The sequence below is a fragment of the Canis aureus genome, chromosome 2 (genome assembly GCF_053574225.1).
Source record: "Canis aureus isolate CA01 chromosome 2, VMU_Caureus_v.1.0, whole genome shotgun sequence".
Lineage (NCBI taxonomy): Eukaryota > Metazoa > Chordata > Mammalia > Carnivora > Canidae > Canis > Canis aureus.
In genome coordinates, this window is record NC_135612.1 from 31,464,023 (window position 1) to 31,484,450 (window position 20,428).

General features: G+C 36.3%; 1 protein-coding gene across 8 annotated transcripts in view; it reads left to right on the forward strand.

The window, feature by feature from the left end:
• Window positions 1-20,428, forward strand: part of ANKRD31 (ankyrin repeat domain 31) — a 117,150-nt gene that overhangs the window by 24,557 nt on the left and 72,165 nt on the right. For 6 of the 8 annotated variants that reach the window (XR_013362725.1, XM_077867967.1, XM_077867999.1 and 3 more), the window contains 5 exons: window positions 1,483-1,526; window positions 7,571-8,230; window positions 10,650-10,918; window positions 13,391-13,500; window positions 18,661-18,816. Coding sequence is in view for 7 of the 8 variants with exons in the window: in XM_077867967.1 (XP_077724093.1) it covers window positions 1,483-1,526; window positions 7,571-8,230; window positions 10,650-10,918; window positions 13,391-13,500; window positions 18,661-18,816 (1,239 nt within the window). In the remaining variant the exon portion in view is untranslated. The remainder of the gene's footprint in view (window positions 1-1,482; window positions 1,527-7,570; window positions 8,231-10,649; window positions 10,919-13,390; window positions 13,501-18,660; window positions 18,817-20,428) is intronic. The other 2 variants (XM_077867975.1, XM_077868010.1) reach the window with 2 other exon arrangements.

A 20,428-nucleotide genomic window follows, 5' to 3' on the forward strand; every position in this document is an offset into this window, starting at 1 on the left:
GCCTCTTTCTAGTGTTAAATAGAAAATGTACAAAACCTTTTAATAATTTATTAAAGGATAGACAAAAACTCAAGAAAAAATTTTAATTTATAAAAACTAAGAACATTTTGTAGTTAGAAAATGAGAATTCTTTCAAATATGTTTATTTTTAATACAGTAGTCAAAGGTAGTATACTGTATACCAGCTTATCACATTGTTAAAATACTATTGGCATAAAAGAATGATCATTTTGATGATGAGATGATTAAAAACAACATAGAAATAGTTGGCATTTGAGGATGTTCTTTACAATTCAGAGAAGAAGAGGATGTAGTCTTATTCTCTCATTTTAAACTAATGCCCCAAGGATCTGACAGTTTAAAAACAACAAAAAAGATAATTGAAGATGTATCTATTACAGTGTTTCTTTCATTTGTACTAAATTTTAAACGACCAGAGATAAAACTTTAAATGAGAAGGTATACATAATAGGACATATTACCATTATCGCTTGGCACAAAGGATTCTAATGCAAGGATAAGAAGTTATTTATTCTTAATAATGTTTTGCTCATCATCCTGTGAGGGTGTGCAATACCATGATGTTAACCCTCCTAGCAATTTTCATAGCTTATCATCATCAAATGACAAAGGTGAAGCAAAGCAAAACAAAATCAAAAAAATAAAAAAGAGATTTTTGCATGATGTGAAGCTCAGCAAGCATATTTATACTTATTTTTTCACCTGAAAAATCTGTCTTGCTTGTGGGATGCATGCTAAGGTTTAGCACATAATTCCTTGGCTTATGCTGTAGCTCTTGATATTGCCTAATCAAAAGAAACCAAAAGAATGACTCAAACATATGCTTGAAACACCAGTGAGCCCTAACTTCCTACCTAATTATGTCATAGTGCTGGGCCTTGATGGTGAAGGTTGGAGGCAAAAGGTGTGAAGTTGGAGAAATACCTTTTTTCCTGATACTCCTTCAGCTTCACTTGGTATGAGTTGCAGAGGGAGCAAGATGAAAAGGCGATGGTAAAGTGGAATTCACTTTAAGACAACTTCTTGATTCCCTTTGGCCCTATATGGGTTTCTTTTCATGCCTAATTTGACAGCATGAATTTAATTTATATTCTATTACTTATAATGGAGGAGATAATGACCCTGAAAAAGTAGATATGATTATTCCTCCTATAGTTACATATACATAGAATAACTCAGCCAAAATAGAGAGGCTGGCTTTTAGCTAAACTAATTCTAAATAATTATAGTTTTACCTATCTTCATGAAAGTTTTAAGAAATGAAAGAATTTTCTTTTTCTTTTTTTAAGAATTTTCTTTTGTAACTCTATTGCCCCCGTGATACTTTTATACCAATAAGTAAGTATAATAGTTACATATATTGCATGAATGCATTTCAAGTTATATTGATTAAGAAATGCTAAGTAAGCATGTTTTTAGTGCTTTAATAAAACTGGAATAAAACCTATTGTTATCTTCTAGGGCCTGAGGCCGAAAATTCTGAAATTTTGCCAAACCCAGAAAAGGTTGGTCTATGTAACAGAGATTAGCTATGCAGATCATGTGTTTAGATTATATTTAAACATTATATTGATTAGGGTGCCTGGGTGACTCAGTCAGTTAAGCATGTGCCTTTTTGGCTCAGGTCATGATCCAGGGCCCTGGGATCAAGTCCTGCATTGGGCTCCCAGCTCAGTGGGGAGTCTGCTTCTCCCTCTCCCTGCTCATGCATGCTCTCTCTCTCTCTCCCTCCCTCCCCCTCTCACCCTCACCCCTTCTCTCAAAAAAATCTTTTTAAAAAATTGTATTGATTAAAGTATCAAGCCCATTTAGGTTCTTTCCTTGCATAAGAATATGACTAAACCATTACAATAGACAGAAATATATTCTTGTCTAAAAATCCTTTCCAGTGTTTCTTATACTGTTCTTCCTTATCTCTAATAAAATCATATTTTCTTGATCTGTGTTTTTATATTTTAATTCTGGTATAGTTAATATCCAGTGTTATATTATTTTCAGGTGTACAGTATAGTGATTCAGCAATTCTGTAAATTAGTGCTAATCAAGATAAGTGTACTCTAATTCTCTTCACCTATTTCACCCATCCTCCCCATCCACCTCCCTTCTGATAACCATCTGTTTGTACTCTATAGTTAAGAATGTTTTTGGGGAATCCCTGGGTGGCTCAGCGGTTTGGCGCCTGCCTTTGGCCCAGGGCACGATCCTGGAGTCCCGGGATCGAGTCCCGCGTTGGGCTCCCGGCATGGAGCCTACTTCTGTCTCTGCCTCTCTCTCTCTCTCTCTATCATGAATAAATAAATAAAATCTTTAAAAAAAATGTTTTTTAGTTTGCCTCTTTGTTTTGTTTCTTAAATTCCACATAGTGAAATCGTATTGTATTTGTCTTTCTCTAAATTATACTCTCTAGATCAATGTATGTTGTTGGAAATGGCATGATTTCATTCTTTTTTTTTATGGCTAATAATGTTCTTGTGTACATATATATCATTACTTCTTTATCCATCTGTCAATGGACACTTGGGCAGCCTCCATAATTTGGCTATTGTAAATAAAGCTGCAATAAACAGAGGGATGCATATATCCTTTCAAATTGGCATTTTCATATTCTTTGGGTAAATGCCCAGTAGTGCAGTTAGTGGATCATACAGTAATTCTATTTTTAATTTTTTGAGGAATCGCAGTGCTGTTTTCCACAGTGGCTGCACCAGTTTGCATTCCCTCCAGTAGTGCACAAGGGTTCCTTTTTCTCTGTATCCTCACTTGTTTCTTGTGTTTTGATTTTATCTATTCTGACAGGTGTGAAGTGATACCTCATTGTGGTTTTGATTTTGTGTTTCCCTGATAAATTAGTGTTATTGAGCATGTTTTCATGTGTTTGTTGGCCATCTGTATGTCTTCTTTGGAGAAATGTCTATTCTTGTCTTCTGCCCATTTTTAAAATTCTATTATTTGGGGGTTTCTTTGTATTGAGCTGCATAGGTTCTTTGTGTATTTTCGATGCTAACTAACTCTTTATCAGATATGTCATTGCAAATATTTTGTCCCAATCTTTTAGTTTTGTTGATTATTTGTTGTTGTTTGTTGACTCTTTCCCTTGCTGTATTGCTATAAACTTCCTTCTTGGAACTGCTTTTGCTGCATCCCAAACTTTTGGACTGTTGTGTTTTTGTTTCATTTGTCTCCATGTATCTTTTTATTGATTTATTTGTTCATTTGTTTTTTAACAAAAGATTTTGTTTATTTATTTGAGAGAGACAGGGATAGCAAGAGAGAGCACTGGCTGGGAAGAGAGGGAGAAACAGGCTCCCTGCTCATTGGGGCTCCATCCCAGGACCCTGGGGTCATGACCGGAGGCAAAGGCAGGTACTTAACCAACTGAGCCACCCAGGTGTCCCTATGTATCTTTTTTTTTTTTTTTTTTTTAAGATTTATTTATTTATTTGAGAGAGAGAGAGACGGAGGAGCAGCAGAGGGAGAAGGAGAAACTCTAAGCAGACTCTAGTCACCACAGAGCCCAATGTGGGGCTTGATCTCATGACCCAGAGATCATGACTTGGGCGGACACCAAGAGTCGGATGACTAACTGATTGCAGCACCCAAGTGCCCCTTATTTGGCTTTACTTATTGTTGTGGGCAGTATGTGGTTCTTGTGTTGCTAGTGACCCAGTTTGGGAAACCTTGGGATTGAATTGAGTCAGACAGACCAGGCATTAGTCAGAGAGGCAGTATCACCAAACTGCAGGGCACATTCCCTGTGTTGTCCCCCTAGAAGCTTTTGTTGGTGGGCAATGCCTGCAGTTAGACCAGCATTTTGCCCCTAGCCCACTGCTGGAGTTGCATTTGGACTGATAATGTGTGATTGTCTTTCCTTCTCCGTGAAGCAAGAGTCACTTTGGAGTGGTGTTGGCCCCTACTGGGGCTGCTTACACCCTGGGAGGCTCATTGCATTGTTTTGTTTGGACTCTGGCAGAGAGTTTATTGGAAAGGGTGGATCCATAAAATCTGCAGGAGTGGGAGGTGCATTGTTTAGCAAGTTAGGTAGCAAGTGTCTGCATCCTGTCCTGCTGGTTCCCCCACATGGGCTTGTGCTTCAGCTGGGGGTGGACGGGGTAGGAAATGGCACCTGTCAGCTCCTTTGTTTCTGGTGAGGTCTTGCAAGGATCCCTGCCCCTCCATCACATGCTCTGAGATGAATAAACAAATCTCCCACTCCTGTTCCCCAGGAATTTTTCAAATTGCTGCTGCTTTGGTGTATCTCTGCAGGCTGTTTTTTTGTGCTGTTTCTTTAAGTGGGGACTGTTTCACCCTTCTGACAGAGCCAGCAAATTTTGAAAGTTCTAGGTTTTAAGTCCCAGTGGTTGTAAGAACTCAAGAAATTCGACCCCTTTGGTTTTCAAAGCCAAATATTATGGGAATTTGTCTTCCTCATGCAGGCTTCCTCTCAGTGTGATAGTATGTTTTTCTCCTATCTCCATCCCAGTGGAGTTCCTCCCTCCCAGAGAGGGTCCTGCAGGTCTGTTTAGCTCCCCACTACATCTCTGCCCTTCCTACTGTCTTCGGTCTGGCCTTTTCTCTATACATAGCTATGGAGTTTGTTCTGCCAGTGTTTGGGTCATTTTCTGAATTATTTACACCAGTGTAAGTTTACTTAGTTGTATCTGTGGGATGAGGTGAGCTTAGGGTCCTTCTACTCCACCATTTTCCTTAGAATATACCTTGATCTACATTTCATATCCAGTGTTTTTAGTCTCATATATCTAGAAGAGAAGTATGAAACTTATCAAACTAATTGCTGAGATGATGTAGCTAAAACACCTTCTGTTGGTTTGTCTGTTACCACAGTTCATTTAATTTTTCTGCTAGATACCGCTTTTGCACATATACTGAGTTCTTGTTCACGTTTTGCTTTCTGTTTGGTGCTATTGGGGAATCAGAGGACTGTAAGACGGACTGTCCACAGCAGACTCAAGCAGTCCAGGACTTCCCCAGGTCAACCCTGCCAAGCCTGTACCTTATTTGATCTTAACTATACCTTATACATTACCACCTCCATGCCTTTGTTCAAGTCAGGAGCCAAAAAGCAAGGGAAAGAACATAAAATTTGGAACCAGATAGTGTGTGTTTCAAGGAAAAATATGTCCATTTTCATGTGTAGAATACCAATAGCAATACCCATTTCACAGGATTATTGTGAGGACTGAGAACAATGATAGCCCATGGCATCTGGTACCTACTTGATCCTTAATATGTGTTTTACCCTTCTTCTCCACTTTTAAAAATCTTTAATTTTTGGGTCAAGTCCTTTTTCCTGTATGGTTCTATCTTAGATAACTTCGGTGATCTTGACCAAAGTAATTGCTCCATCTTAAGAGTTCATTATTCATTGACTACATCAGTATTTGTCCATCACTTGGATCCTATGACATTAATCGATCTTGTCAGAAAAAGGATCTCTATGGACAAAGAAGTTTGGAGAACACTATATCCTAAATCTCAGAGATTTTAATGCACATGCTCTGAAAAGTCTTGCAGTAAAGAAACCTAATTACCTTGGTTTAACCAACCGTGAAAACCCTTCACTGCCTTCTGTTTCTTCCTTCCAGAAAACTTCTTGTAACACACCAGGCTCTTTTGTTCGTGCCATTCATTTGAGTTCATATAGTGTTTTTGTTTTTGTTTTTGTTTTTGTTTTTTACCTTATTTATATTTATTTATTGTCTTATGTATTTATTCCCTTAATCTTCATTTAGAAATTAAGTTCCTTTAGGGCAGAGTCCAATATATATACTTTATTACATCTATGGCCTTGAATTTAGTAGATATAATTTCTTCAGATAGGAGGGCGACCTTGTACTGTGATTTAAAAAATGGATAGAATCTGATTCTTAAGTTTTTTTTTTTTTAATTTTATTTATTTATTTATGAGAGACACAGAGAGAGGCAGAGACAAAGGCAGAGGGAAAAGCAGGCTCCCTGCAGGGAGCCATGTGGGACTCGATCCCGGGACCCTGGGATCATGTCCTGGGCCAAAAGCAGGCGCTCAACTGCTGAGTCACCCAGGTGCCCCAAGGTTCTTGAGTTTTTTTCTAAATTTTCTAAAATGTATAGTTTACATTACTAAAAAATAACTGTATCTTTTTAAGGTTTGTATGGTGTATACAGAGAAGATAAATTATGGTAGGTAGAAAAGAGGGGGAAACAAAATGGTTTTCACTTCTTTTATTCAAATCAAATCAGAATACCAGAGAGCTTACAAATTATAATGTATTCTGTCAGAGTGGTGTGTCAGTGGAAGGTGGATTTGATATTTAGAAATAGCCAAAAATCATTGAAACCCATTCTATTATTTAAGGTCATGCAAATTAACAGGTTTTTAAAAACAAGATTTTCTGTATTTACTTGAAAGAGACAGAGCACGAGTGGGGGAAGGGACAGAAGGAGAGAATATCCAAGCAGATTCCTGCTAAACGCAGAGCTCAACTCATCTCATGACCCATAAGATCAGGATCTGAGGTGAAACTTAGAGTTGAACACTGAAACAACAGAGCCACCCACACACTTCACAAATAAAGAGTATTCAGTGGTAAAAAAAAAATCAAATTATTAAGACTGAGTTTTTTGAATGGCCTAGAAAGGGTTTTCGAAAGCGATTTCAAAAGAGGAAGTCTAATAATATTTTGAGCATTGGAAAAATTCTAAGAACAGGTATAACCTGTGAAGATGATGTCTTTGAAAAGTAATGGTCACTTAGAAATAAAAGTTTTATGTTATAGGTTTAAATCAACCACAATGCAGAACTAGGGCTGCATAGTGGTTGAGTGCATATGCCATAGCTAGGGCTCATAAAATTTACATAGAGCTGTGTCTTTGTTTCTCCCCCTTTCCCTTCTGATCTTCTCTCCTTTGGCCTTTTTACTTCATATTTATCATTCAACAGAGGTGGGTATTAAAAAGAAGGTGAAACTATCCAATTTTATTCCTGTTTAATGATTTTTATAAAATTTATTAGTGAGTTTTAAAAAGTTTTATCTATTGATTGATTTTTTAGTAGTCTGCTCACCCAGCGTGGAGCCCAATGAAGGGCTTGAACCCACCACACTGAGATCGAGACATGACCTGCGATCCAGAGTCAGAAGCTTACCTACTGAGCCACCCCAATAGTGATTTTAGGCAACGGAGAATTTTGCAATTATTAACTGCAATGAAATTTTGAGATGAGCTACTAATTATTAAGATTAGCTACTAAGTATTCATGCCATCTCTGCCTCTTCTCTTAGCAGATATAATTTAAACTTAGCTGAATAGATAATTGGCATCTATAATTATGACTCTGCCAGTTTTACTCTTGGTCCACTGTGAATGTTTAGCCATGTATTCAGAATCATTAGCAATTTGGTATAGGAAATTAGTAAAGAAAAATATTTTTATTTTTGGAAGGGGAAGAAAAGTGATAAAACTTTTTAGTGGTAATTTACTAGAAAACTATGAAGTTTTCATTTTAAAATTTGAAATATGTTCTATTGATGGAATTTCTATTTGGAATACACAGGAACTAAGCACAGACAGCAACTCTCCTGAAATTAGCTTTCTCTCAGGTACTGCTACTAAAGTATCTGATGTGATGGTTGTAAAGGAGAAATCGTTAGTGGAGCCAAAGGAGATCTTAGCAGTACCAAATAAGTTTTCTGAGTCTGGAAAGGAAGCCCTGTTGACCATGAATTCTGAAGAAACCCAGGATGAAGAAAGTTCTCTTAAAACCTTTGTGTCTGCCTTAGAAAAGTTACTTACATCACCAGAAATCCCTCAGGAGGAAAGACTGTTTGAAATAATGAGTGATTTTGAATCTAAAGAGTTGACCAACCCATTGAGCAACTCTCCGAGTTCCACATCAGTATCTTTGACATGTCACAGAGATTTACTAGAAAACCCAAAGGATGATGGGTTGCCAGCTGAATTGTTAGCAGCCCTAAACACGCTATCAGAAGGCAACGTGGAACCCATCTGTCACAGAGAAGAGGGAGGCAGCAGTCTCAGTGCTGGAAATGAATATTCAGGAGGGGAACCCAAGATGTCTCAGACCAGTGAAGATTGTACACAAATAACTGAGGTGAATTCTGAATCTCTTTGTTCTGCTCCACTCTTTGAACAAGATTCCAAGGTAGGGGAGCTGCAAGATAAGCATCTTTCACCGCAGCATGTAAATTCAAGTGTAAGTTTATGATTTTGCCTTTTATATTGACCTTTACCAAGTTTTCATTACCCATATACTTTATTTTAAATTGAAGTCTTCTTCCCAAATATTAACACTCAGAAGATGCTTTTTGAATTTGAAGCACAAACTGATCTTTCTCGAGGTTCCAGGGGTAGAATTTTCAAGGAGTTTAAATGTAAAATATATGTTTCTTATCAAAGACCTTAGAAAACATATCATTAGATTGCTTACACATAGGAAGGAAATAATTATTTGCCAGAATTTTTTTTCTGTTAGCTCAGAAAATATGCCTACCTGGGTGCAGAGTAGGGATGAGATACCCCACATTAATTTCTAGTTGAGAATAGAATATATGCGGTTGAACTGTCCCAAGAGGGAAAATGTTATGCCTGGTTTCAGCAGAACTTTGCAATCTATGTCTGAGGATGCTGTCCTGGGGTTTAGAATTCCTGCAGTAAGTAGTATGGCTAGAGACCCTGCAGTGGGCTACCACTAGCCGGGTCCCTTTTGTATGCTGACATTTTCTTTTCCTTTATAAAGGAATTTTATTTTTTTTTCCTGACTGCAATAGTAATACACTGTCATTATATATATAAAAAAATCAAACATTACAGCAATATACATAATTATATAATAAAAAGTCCACATTTCAGAGATAATCACTATTAACAGTTTGGTGTATCTGTCTCCAATATTTTCTATGCGTGTTATATATGTTTATTTTTATATAAATGAGACTATATTATACATAATGCTTTGCAACTTTTAAAAAATATTTTTTATTAAGGTACAGTTGACATTTTGCAACTTGTTTTTTAAATTTTGTAATACATCTTGGTTATCTGGGTCAGCAAATGTAGCATACTTCTTAAATCTTTTTACTTGCTATGGATATTTTATGTGTGTGTGTACATATACAAAACATAATTTATTTAATTCAATAATGATGGTCATTTGAATTCTTTTCTTTCTTTTTTTTTTTTTTTTTTTTTTTATTACCAGGCTACTTTTATGAATGTCCCTGGGACGATGTGAATAAAATGTTACTAAGCTCATGTTGCAAAATACATACCTGGCATAATCCTGCATGCAATTCTCATAAAAAACATGGGGATCCCTGGGTGGCTCAGTGGTTTAATGCCGCCTTCAGCCCAGGGCATGATCCTGGGGTCCCAGGATCAAATCCCACATTGGACTCCCTGCATGGGGCCTGCTTCTCGCTCTGCCTGTGTCTCTGCCTCTGTCTCTCTCTGTGTCTCTTATGAATATGTAAATCTTTAAAAAAAAAAAAAAACATGTCAAAACAGATATAGTAAAACTAAAAAAAATCCAGAAAAAGAAAGATTAATCATGGGGATAGGGCATGAAGGTTAAATTAAACACTCCAGTATTTAATCTGAAAAGAGGTAATATAAATAAAATGTAGATGATTACAATTGATTGGTATTAATAGAGTGGGCATGAATTTAGCAACTATTACAAAAAAAGAAACCCTTTATTTTTTTTTATTTTTTATTTTTTTAAGAAACCCTTTAAAAGCAAAAAAGAGATTGGTTTAGAACAAATAAATACACTTGCTCAGCTGTAATAAAAATATGGAACTTGTTATCCTGAAAAGCTTTGCAAGCTGGATATATAAATAAGCTCAAGAAAGGTTTACATGATATGTATAAACATATATATGTATCTACATGAAAGTCAAATCTATAATGGATTATTAAGGGGAGATTAGAGCCATTCATGTTATACTGGTAACCTTTTAAAATCAGTATAATGGAGGGTTATATGCAATCTTTTCCCATGAAATAATACTTCCTGCTGTCAAACAACAAACATTGGACTAAATAGAACATGGATCTGGTCTATTATGACGTTTCTATTGTTTTTTTTTAAGTCTCTCATCATTTTTTGCTACCTATTTCCTGTGAAATTAAAGCACCCAGAGTAACCTTAGTTTTTGTTTTGAATTTTAAGGTTGAATATCAATAAATTTTTTACTTATGCTCTTCTTGTCTTTTAAATCTGCATGGTCTTTTATTATTAAATTTTAAAACTATGTGGTCTGTGGATTTTTGTACTTTATCTTACAAGAGGCATTTTTGTGTAATCAAAGGATAAGATAAAACTTAATTTCTTTTCATTTTAAATTTTTTGCATGGGGGAATCCCTGGGTGGCTCAGCGGTTTGGTGCCTGCCTTTGGTCCAGGGTGTGATCCTGAGGTCCCAGGATCAGGTCCCGCAATTGGACTCCCTGCATGAAGCCTGCCTCTCTCTCTGCCTGTGTCTCTGCCTCTCTCCCTCTGTGTCTCTCATGAATGAATAGATAGAATCTTAAAAATAAATAAATAAATAAACAAACAAATAATTTTTTTTGCATTGTTATGATTTTTGTGTATGTATTTACATCTTATTACAGACTCTAGGAGATCCAAATCCATTTGGGTTGCAAACTTTGGTTCATCAAAATGTCCCCTCTTGTGATCCACTAAACAACAAGGGAAATTCAAATTCAGTGGAAAATAAATCTGATCAAGACATTCCACGTGTGCTAAGGAGATCATCCAGACTGAAAGGCAGAGATGCAAAGCACATAGATGACGTGTATAAGATGCCAGAAAAGATTTTACCCAAGATACTTGTCTGTGAGGATCAAACAACTAATAACTCTTCAACTAAGAATTTCAGGTATGCAACCAAATTATATCTTTATCTCCAGGTATGCTACAGACCTTATAGATAAATTCTATGCTTAGGACACTAGAGTCAGTGTACAATTATCCCTAAGTGAAGAACTTTATTTTTTAGTATTGTTGCCTTAATTACTGTACAGTTTCTTTTTTTTTTTTTTAACTCAGAAAACTCTTCTACTTTTTTTTTTTTTTAAAGGACAGAGTAAAGGGAGATTTGTTGGATTTCAGCCTAATGCTAATTTCCATTCTTTCTTTTTAAATTAAGTTTAGTTAGCATCCATCATCACAGTTACAAAATTTTCTTTCTTGTCATGAGAATTTCTAAGATTTACTCTCTCAGGAACTTTCAGCTATACAATACAGTATTGTTCATTACAGTTACCATGCTGTACATTCCATCCCCAGGACTTATTTATCTTATAAATGGAAGTCTGTACTTTTTGATCCTTTACCCATTTCACCCACTCCCCACCCCCCTGCCTCTGTAAACCACCAATCTATTCTCTATATCTATGAGTTTGGGGATTTTTTTTAGATTCCACAAGTAAATGAAATCATATAGTATTTGTCTTTCTCCATCTGATTTATTTCACTTAACATAATGCCCTCTAGATCCTTTCACATTGTCACAAAAAGCAGAATTTCCTTTCCTATGGCTAAATAATATTCCATTTTGTGTGTGTATGTATATGTATATATGTATATGTTTGTGTGTGTTTATAGACCAATTTTCTTTATTCACTTATCCATCAGTGGATACTTAAGTTGTTTCTATGTCTTGGCTATTGTAAATAAAGCTGCAGTAGACACAGGGGTGCAGATACCTTTTCAAGATAGTAATTTTATTTCCTTTGGATAAATATTCAGAAGTGGAAATGTTGGATCATATGGTAGTTTCATTTTTTGTGTGTGAGAACCCTTTATACTGTTTTCCATAGTGCCTGCACCAAGTATATTCCCACCAATAATGCACATCCTCAACAACACTTGTTCTTTCAAACATTTATGAGGTAATATCTCATTGTGGTTTTTATTTGGATTTTCATGCTGATTAGTGATGTTGAACAGCTTTTCATGTACTTTTTGGCCATTTGGATGTCTTTGGAAAATTGTCTTTTTATTCCTCTTCCATTTTTGAATTGAATTGTTTATTTGCTGTTGAGTTGTAGGAGTTCCTTATATATTTGAATATTGAACCTTTATCAGATAGGTGATTTGCAAATATATTTTCCCATTCAGTAGCTTGCTTTTTTATTTTATTTTGTTGATGGTTTCCTTTGCAGTGAAGACAATTTTTAGTTTGATGTAGCCCTAGTTGTTCATTTTTGCTTTTGTTGCATTTGCTTCTGGTGCCAAATCCAAAATATTGCCCAGACTCATGTCAAGGTATCTATCCCCTGGGTTTTTTTCTCTGAGTTTTATGATTTCAGGTCTTAAAATCAAGTCTTTAATCCGTTTTGAAATGAAAGGATTGAGGCCCAGTCTCATGGTTTTACATTTAGCTATCCAGTTTCCCCAACGTCATTTATTGAAAAGATTGTCCTTTCCTCACTGTATGATTTTGGCTTCTTTTTTTTTTATTTTTTATTTTTTTTTAATTTTTATTTATTTATGATAGTCACAGAGAGAGAGAGAGAGAGGCAGAGACACAGGCAGAGGGAGAAGCAGGCTCCATGCACTGGGAGCCTGATGTGGGATTCGATCCCGGGTCTCCAGGATCGTGCCCTGGGCCAAAGGCAGGCGCCAAACCGCTGCGCCACCCAGGGATCCCGATTTTGGCTTCTTTATTCTAAGTTAATTGACTAATATATGTAGGTTTATTTCCTGGTTCTACTGTGTCCCATTCACCTATGTATCTGTTCTTATTCCAGTATTTTGCAGTTTTTGATCATGTAATCCCATATGACAAGTCCTCTTTTCTTGCAAAGAACCTATCTCTTCCCTAGGTGAATAGATAGTAGTATGCCAACTTGGGGAGTAAGGTGCAAGAGACTCTTGGAAATGACTGCTCCTAAAGGGGAGAAACCCACAGGTGGCACAAAGAAGAGACTAGAAATCACAATGACTGGCATGCCTGTCACAGAATTATCTGCAGCTTACTTAGGAGCCATGTCCATATTTTAAACTGCCATGCTGCTTGACAGGATCTCAGTAAAATACCTTTCTTTTTTTTTTTTTTTTTTTTTTAAAGATTTTATTTATTTATTTATTCATGAAAGACTGAGAGACAGAGAGAGCCAGAAACAAAGGCAGAGGGAGAAGCAGGCTCCATGCACCGGGAGCCCGATGTGGGATTCGATCCTGGGTCTCCAGGATCGCGCCCTGGGCCAAAGGCAGGTGCCAATCCGCTGAGCCACCCAGGGATCCCCCTTTCTATTTTAAAAATTGAGTTGAGATTTAGGATGATTCTCTGTGAATGGTTATAGAGAACATGATAATAATTTTAAAAATACATTTATTTTCCAAGAATGCAGGATCCTGCTTTAAAGATTCAAGGTAAAGGGAAGAATATGTATTCAACTAGACTCAAGAATAGAGAACAGATCAGGAGAAACCAAAATCTTGCTGGAAAAAAGGGTGAGGCATATTTGATTTCTTTTCTTTTTAACTAAATAACTTATAGAAACATAGAATTCTGGCACTGAAAAGTATTTAGAGATTATCTGTCTTAACTTTTTCATGTTACTGATGAGGAAGTTCATAGAGGTTAAGGATTTTTCCCAGCATTACATAGCTCATTAGTAGCATACCTAGGACTTGAACTAATAGTCTGTAGGCTGGTACTTTTTTCTATACTTCTACTTTGCAGAGAATAGTTACAGAACCCTTTTCAAATGTAGATATGTGACCTCTTTGTGATAAGACCAACCTAGCATAAGGCTTTGAGAAATTATACTAAGAGGAATAAATAGAGGAAAAGAGAAGGCAAAATTGTTATTCTTAGATGTTATTTCTTTGTTCGTATAAAACTCCAAAGAATAATCTAACAAATTATGAGAAACAATAAGGATCTAGAAATACTGGTTAAAATATAATAAAGGTATAACTGGTAAAATTGAAATAAGGGCTGTAGGTTAAATAATAATAATATAGTATTGTTAAATTTCCTGAATTTAGTAATAATTTGGTTATTTAAGAGAATGTCTTTGTTTTTAGAAAATATACACATAAGTATTAGTGAGTAAAGGGGTGTGGTATATGTAAGTTATCATTTCTGTATATGTGTGTGTTTACATACATTTATATAAAAAGGGAGATATGATGATGTAAACTGGGGGCAGAATACTAATAATGGGTGAATCTTTTGTTCTGTTTTTTTTGGCTTTTATTTTTAATTTAAATCAGTTAGCCAACATATAGTATATACTTAGTTTCAGATGTAGTGTTCGTTAATTTATTAGTTGCATATATTTTGTTCTGTTTTTATAGCTTTTTTTAAGTCTGAAATTTTTTCCTAATAAAACATGCAAAAAATTCAGTAAACCAAAACAAGACAAAAATAAATACCTTTCATAAATGTGTTACCCAGTTAGAAAAATATAGGAAGGGTCCCATTTATAACAATTATAAAAGAGAAAATACCAATTTATGTACCTAATAAGAAATGTGCCTTACCTCTAAGAAGAGAATTGAAAATTTTGCCAAAGGCAAAAAAAAAAGGACATTAAAAAAAAGACTTGAATAAATAGAAAAAAAGAATCTTATTCTTGACCATAAGAATTCAGTTTTGTAAGAAACCTATTTCTCCATATATTATTCTGTAAATATGTGAGAGCTCCATCAAAAACAGATTATTGTTTATTTTGTTTTGTTTTCCTCTATAAGACTGGACATTAGCTATGAAAATGTTATAAAATAATACTAAATATTATGAAAGACCAGCCTAGAAAATTCTGAAAAATTCTGAGTGGCTCAGTGGTTAGGCATTTGCTTTTGTGATCAGAGTTGTGATCCTAGGTTCCCGGGATCAAATTCTGCATCAGGCTCCCTGCAGGGAGCCTGCTTTTCCCTCTGCCTATGTCTCTACCTCTCTCTATGTATCTCTCATGAATAAATGAATAAAATCTTTCTTAAAAATTCTGGAAAATAAAAGCACAAGGGAGTATGGAGAGACAGGAATCTGCTATACATAATATAAAAGCAATTAGAAAGCTATGGAAATTAAAATAGTTTGGTACAGGTACAGAATCTAAATGCAACTTTAGCAGATCAGTTTCAACATTGTATATACATCATGACAGAGTGAGGTTTATCCCAGGAATGCAGGATTAGTTTTACCATTTGAATATCAATCACTGTAATTCACTAATAAGCTAAAAAAGAAAATACCATATTATCATCTCAAGGGATGCTGAGAAGGCATTTGACAACACCTAACATGTTTCACTGTTGAAAACTCCCTGCAAACTTAGAGGGGAACTTTGTCAACCTGACAAAGAGCATCCAGAAAAAAATTTAGGTAGTAAAGTTTGATACCATAGTATCAAAAAATGTGAAATACCTATGAGATAAATTTGATAAACTATGCAAAAGACAGGTACACTGAAACTTACAAAACATTATTCAGAGAGATCAAAGAAAATTCAATGGAGAGAAATAGAGATATATTGCTTCGTTCATCAGTCAGAAGACTCAATATTGTTTTGTTGAGGGGTATTTTGGAGAGGGTAAGAGAGAGAGAAAATGCCAAGCAAGCTCTACACCCACTGTGGGGCTGGACACAGGGCTTGATCTTACAACCCTGAGATCACAAACTGATTCAACATCAAGAGTCAGACGCCCAACCTACTGAACCACCCAGGCAACCCAGAAGACTCAATATTGTAAAGACGCTATTTCCACTCAGGTATTATATATGAATTCTACACAATCCCAATCAAAATTCCTGTAAGGTTTTTTGTAGAAATTTACAAGGTGGTTCTAAAATTCATATGGAATGCAAAGGACCTAAGAATGGTAAAATGGTTCTGAAAAAGAACAAAGTTAGAGAGCTAACGCTGCCTGATTTTAAGAATTATATGGTGGGATAGGTTGCCGGAGTAGCTCAGTCAGTTAAGCATCCAAAGTCTTGATTTTGGCTCAGGTCACGATCTTGGGGCCATGGAATCAAGCCTACATTGGGCTCTGCGCTCAGCATGAAGTCTGCTAGTACTATCCCTCTGCTCTTCTCTTGGTGTTCTAACCATTCTCTCTCTCTCTTTCTCTCTCTCTCATAAATAAATAAATAAGTTCTTTTTTTAAAAATTTTTATTTACTTGTGATAGAGAGAGAGAAAGAGAGAGAGAGAGAGAGAGGGGCAGAGACACAGGCAGAGGGAGAAGCAGGCTCCATGCACTGGGAACCCGATGTGGGATTCGATCCCGGGTCTCCAGGATTGCGCCCTGGGCCAAAGGCAGGTGCCAAACTGCTGCGCCACCCAGGGATCCCAATAAATAAGTTCTTTAAAAAATTATATGGGGGGACACCTGGGTGGCTCAGTCAGTTATGCATCATACTCTTGATTTCGTTATGACCTCATGGTTGTGAGATGGCCATTCTGGACATGGAGCCTGCTTGGGATTCTCCCTCTCCCTTTCCCTCTGCCACTTTTCCCCTTCCCTGCTCACAGGCTCCCACTCTCTCTCTTTCTCAAGAAAGAATTATGGCTATAGTAATCAAAATAGCATGACATTTGTGTCAAGATAGGGAAATAGATCAGTGTAACAAGAGTTCAGAAATAAACCCTGAACTTTGACAAAGGCCCAAGCCTTTTGTAGAGAAGAACAATTGGATATCCACATGCAGCAAAATGTTATTGAATATCTCTATGTATTTTAATTTTAATTTTGTTTTGGCCTGCAGATTACTTGAACATCAGATTGATCCTTTCAACGCTTTTTTAAAAACCATGTTAGGCAGGTTTGGTGTAGGCTTTACTATACAGCTAGTTTAGTCCCTTCCTGCTAAGACATGGCCTGTCAAGGGTCTCTGCTAATGCTGTGGGTGTTCAGCAAGGTTTCTCTCTTCAAGCTATCAGGAATACAAATATCTCTGATCTCTCAGGATTGTTATTTTATCGTTGTCAGGTAGTTGTTCTTGCCCAGCCTCATGAAGACTCCTTCTATATATATATGAGCACTTTAATATTTAGATAGTGATCCAAGGAGTCCCTTTTATAGATTTCTGGTACCTATCTGTTCTCTATTCCCTCATCTCTGGTACCTACCATGCCAAATCTAATCATTCCAGCCTCCAGAAACTTTAATCTCTATCGCCTTAGCTCAGCGGGATCACCTTGCTATGCTGTGCTGTATTCAGGAATGTGCCTCCAGACAAGAGTGATCTTAGGGCTTACTTTTTTGTTTTCCTTCTCTGGGAGGAGTCATAGATCTGTACTGCCTATTTTCTCATGTCTGAATATAAGTTTTTTACCCCGTTTATTTAATCTAGTTTTTCAGTTGTTTGCAATGGAAGGGCAGGTCATGGCATGATTGGAAGTGAATGTCTTCGACATCTTATTTATGTATTTATTTATTTAGATTTTATTTTTTATTCACACAGAGAGACACACAGAGAGAGAGAGGCAGAGGGAGAAGCAGGTTCCGTGAAGGGAGCTTGATGTGGGACTGGATCCTGGACCCTGGGATCGCACTCTGAGCTGAAGGCAGATGCTCAACCACTGAGCCACCCAGGCGTCCCTACATCTCTGTTTTAATTGAAAAATTTTATTTTCTTCTTAATTTTCTATTACTAATAAATTACATAACTAGCAAGTATAACTGGCAAAGAAATCTTGGAGTAGAGATGACTTTTTTGGGTAACCATATAGTCTATCTGGTAGGAGCAGAGTGCTTTCTAGTCTTGAGTGGGGGAACATAGATTCAAATATTTAGAAGTTGGTTTATTTTACAGGGATGGAATGAAGGGAATCTAATAAAGGCAAAGCAGATAAATAGTGATCCATTAAAAAATGTGCTGCTATACTCAGTTACTTTTGTGAGATTTTAGGATGGGGCAGATTAGCTAGGTCAAAATTGGAAAAGCTATCATCAAAGCTATTCTGAAATTCAGGAAAGCCAAATGAAGTATTATCCATAAAAATCGATAGGATTTAGAGTATATAAATAAGGAATGTCAGTATTTTAGGTGCTACAGTGGTGAAATGATACCTGATATGCATAACTTGGGAATCTATTTTAATTGTATATTTTCTTACTTAGGAAATCAAAGCTATTGTATCGATCAAGATCATATTCCTTTAATTTAATTTCATGATAGCTATTTTTTGGCAAAGAAAGAAGTTTAGTATTCTTTTTTTCTGGTCTCACTGGGATTAATTTCTGTATCTTCCTTATGTACTTCTGAGATTTTCTCCTTATGGTGTTTTAACACATTTTGGTACTATAGTATTTTGGTGGGTTTAATAACATTAATTCTGGATTTAAATAATCCTTTTCACTAGAACTTTTATGAAAATAATCTGTTAGTCTTGTCACATCTGCACTTTCATGGGGTTTCAATAAACATAAACTGCTTACATGATTTATAATGTACTGTGAATATTTTCAAACCAATGCCATTTTTTTTTCTTTTACCTTTTTGAATACAGATAACATTATAGTTGGGTTAATGGATGAAATACTCTTTTATAATATAATTCCAGAATATTGACTGGATCTACTTTATTACCTGTATTCTTCCTGATATTCAAATAAGGCTTATTATTTTTTGTTTTCTATGTTCATCCTCTCATTTCAGAAAAAGTGAAGATGGATAAAATATCTCTGTCTAGAATTAACCGTAGAAACATTTTTGGAGAAAACTTATTGTATCAGGCTGCTCTGCATAATGATGTTGATCTTATTCATCATTATATAACAAAAGGGGGAAATGTTAATCAACCAAGTTATGCCGGTAAGTTGGGCTTACCACCCGCAATTATCTTGAGAGTAGTTTGTAGTTTCTGCTTAGTCACTCCTATGAAAGTATGGCAAAGTGGGTGAAAGGCAAGTCTCAAACGGAAAGCTTCAGGTAATTTTCCTGCTCAGGTAGCTGATCACCAGCATCACCCAGAGAAGTGGTAAGGTGGAGAGGGAAGGACAGGAGAAGAGCATTGTATTTCATCTTCAAAGATTACTCTTGCCTGGGGCCCACCAGGTGGGCTGTGCATAGTGGCCCTACACAGAAGGATGTGGTTCCTAGGGCTGACTTGCTGGCTTTGCATGGGCATTGTTACTGTGAGACTCAACTTTGAATGGAAGAGAAGTGAGCTCAAAAGCTGAAAGAAGCTGATGGTACACTGAGCTCTGAGGAAACTGAGATAACATGGTAGATGTACAGCAGGGGCAATGGCCAGGGAGATGGAGATAAGAGAGTATAAGGTAGAAAGGTGGGGCAAGGGGCTCAGAACACTCTTTCTGCAAGGCTGGATCTCTGGCACAGTCTTTTTTATGGAAAGAAGCTGATGTTTCCTGAAGGAGAATGATTCCTTAAAGATACTTAAGTACTTAGGGCACTGGGCTAAGCCTGGGTAGTACTTTTGTGTCTATACTTTTACTAGTGTTTCTAGACTTTCTCGGTTATGAAACAGTGCAGAAATTCTTACAATACAGAGATGAGCAGCAGAGTCCATGGACAAGCAGGTGTTTACAAGTGCACCCACAGCACTTACTTTAGCAAAGCATGCATTTTTGGTAATCAGGGTTTTAACAGGTTATTATTCTAAATTTCAGACCACTGTCCTATAACCTTCAACCTTGGATCCTTATGTGGTAGCCACAGCAGTTGCTCCCTTAATCTTGACAAATGTATGGTACTTGCTATTAGTCTCTATCTGCTTCTTAAGTTCAGGAGTAGCTCTTCATGCAGCTAACTTTACTTTGTGGATTTCCTAGGAATCTCTCAACTTATTTCTTTTCAATGGTCCTTTTCTGTGCCATTATTAGCGTACTTGGTGTCTCTTCCCTGCTTGTTTTTGGCCGTGCATTATGCACTTTCTCCTCAGATACTTCTGTGACCTTCATGAGTTCTTTACCTTTAACATACTTTCCTGGCTTTTTGAATTCTTATTCTCTACTTCTCCTTCTCACTGTGCATCTTAACTCTGGTCTTTACTTCTGATTATTCCATTTTATAAAATTGCAGAGGGCAGTGTTCTTAAAGACTTGACTATAACCATTTTCATCAGAGTCACCTGCAGTGTTTGTTTAAAATGTAGTTTGTTTAAAATGTTTATTTCACTCTCCAAAACAACACATGCATGGTCTCACAGTTAAAATCTGTAGGTTAAAATCTTAAAATCTGCTTTTTAACATTTTCCTAGATGATTTGTGTTCTCATTAAAGTTCAAGAACGACTGGCAAGAGATATATGACCTCCATGTAATATACCACTTCATTATAGTGAACTTTTACAGTATGACCTTAGTGTACCAGTTATTGTGGAAACAGAAAGATACATATACTAGAAAAGTTTAAATATATTATGTAATACAGTCCAAAAAAGGATAAGTGCCTTTTGAGATATT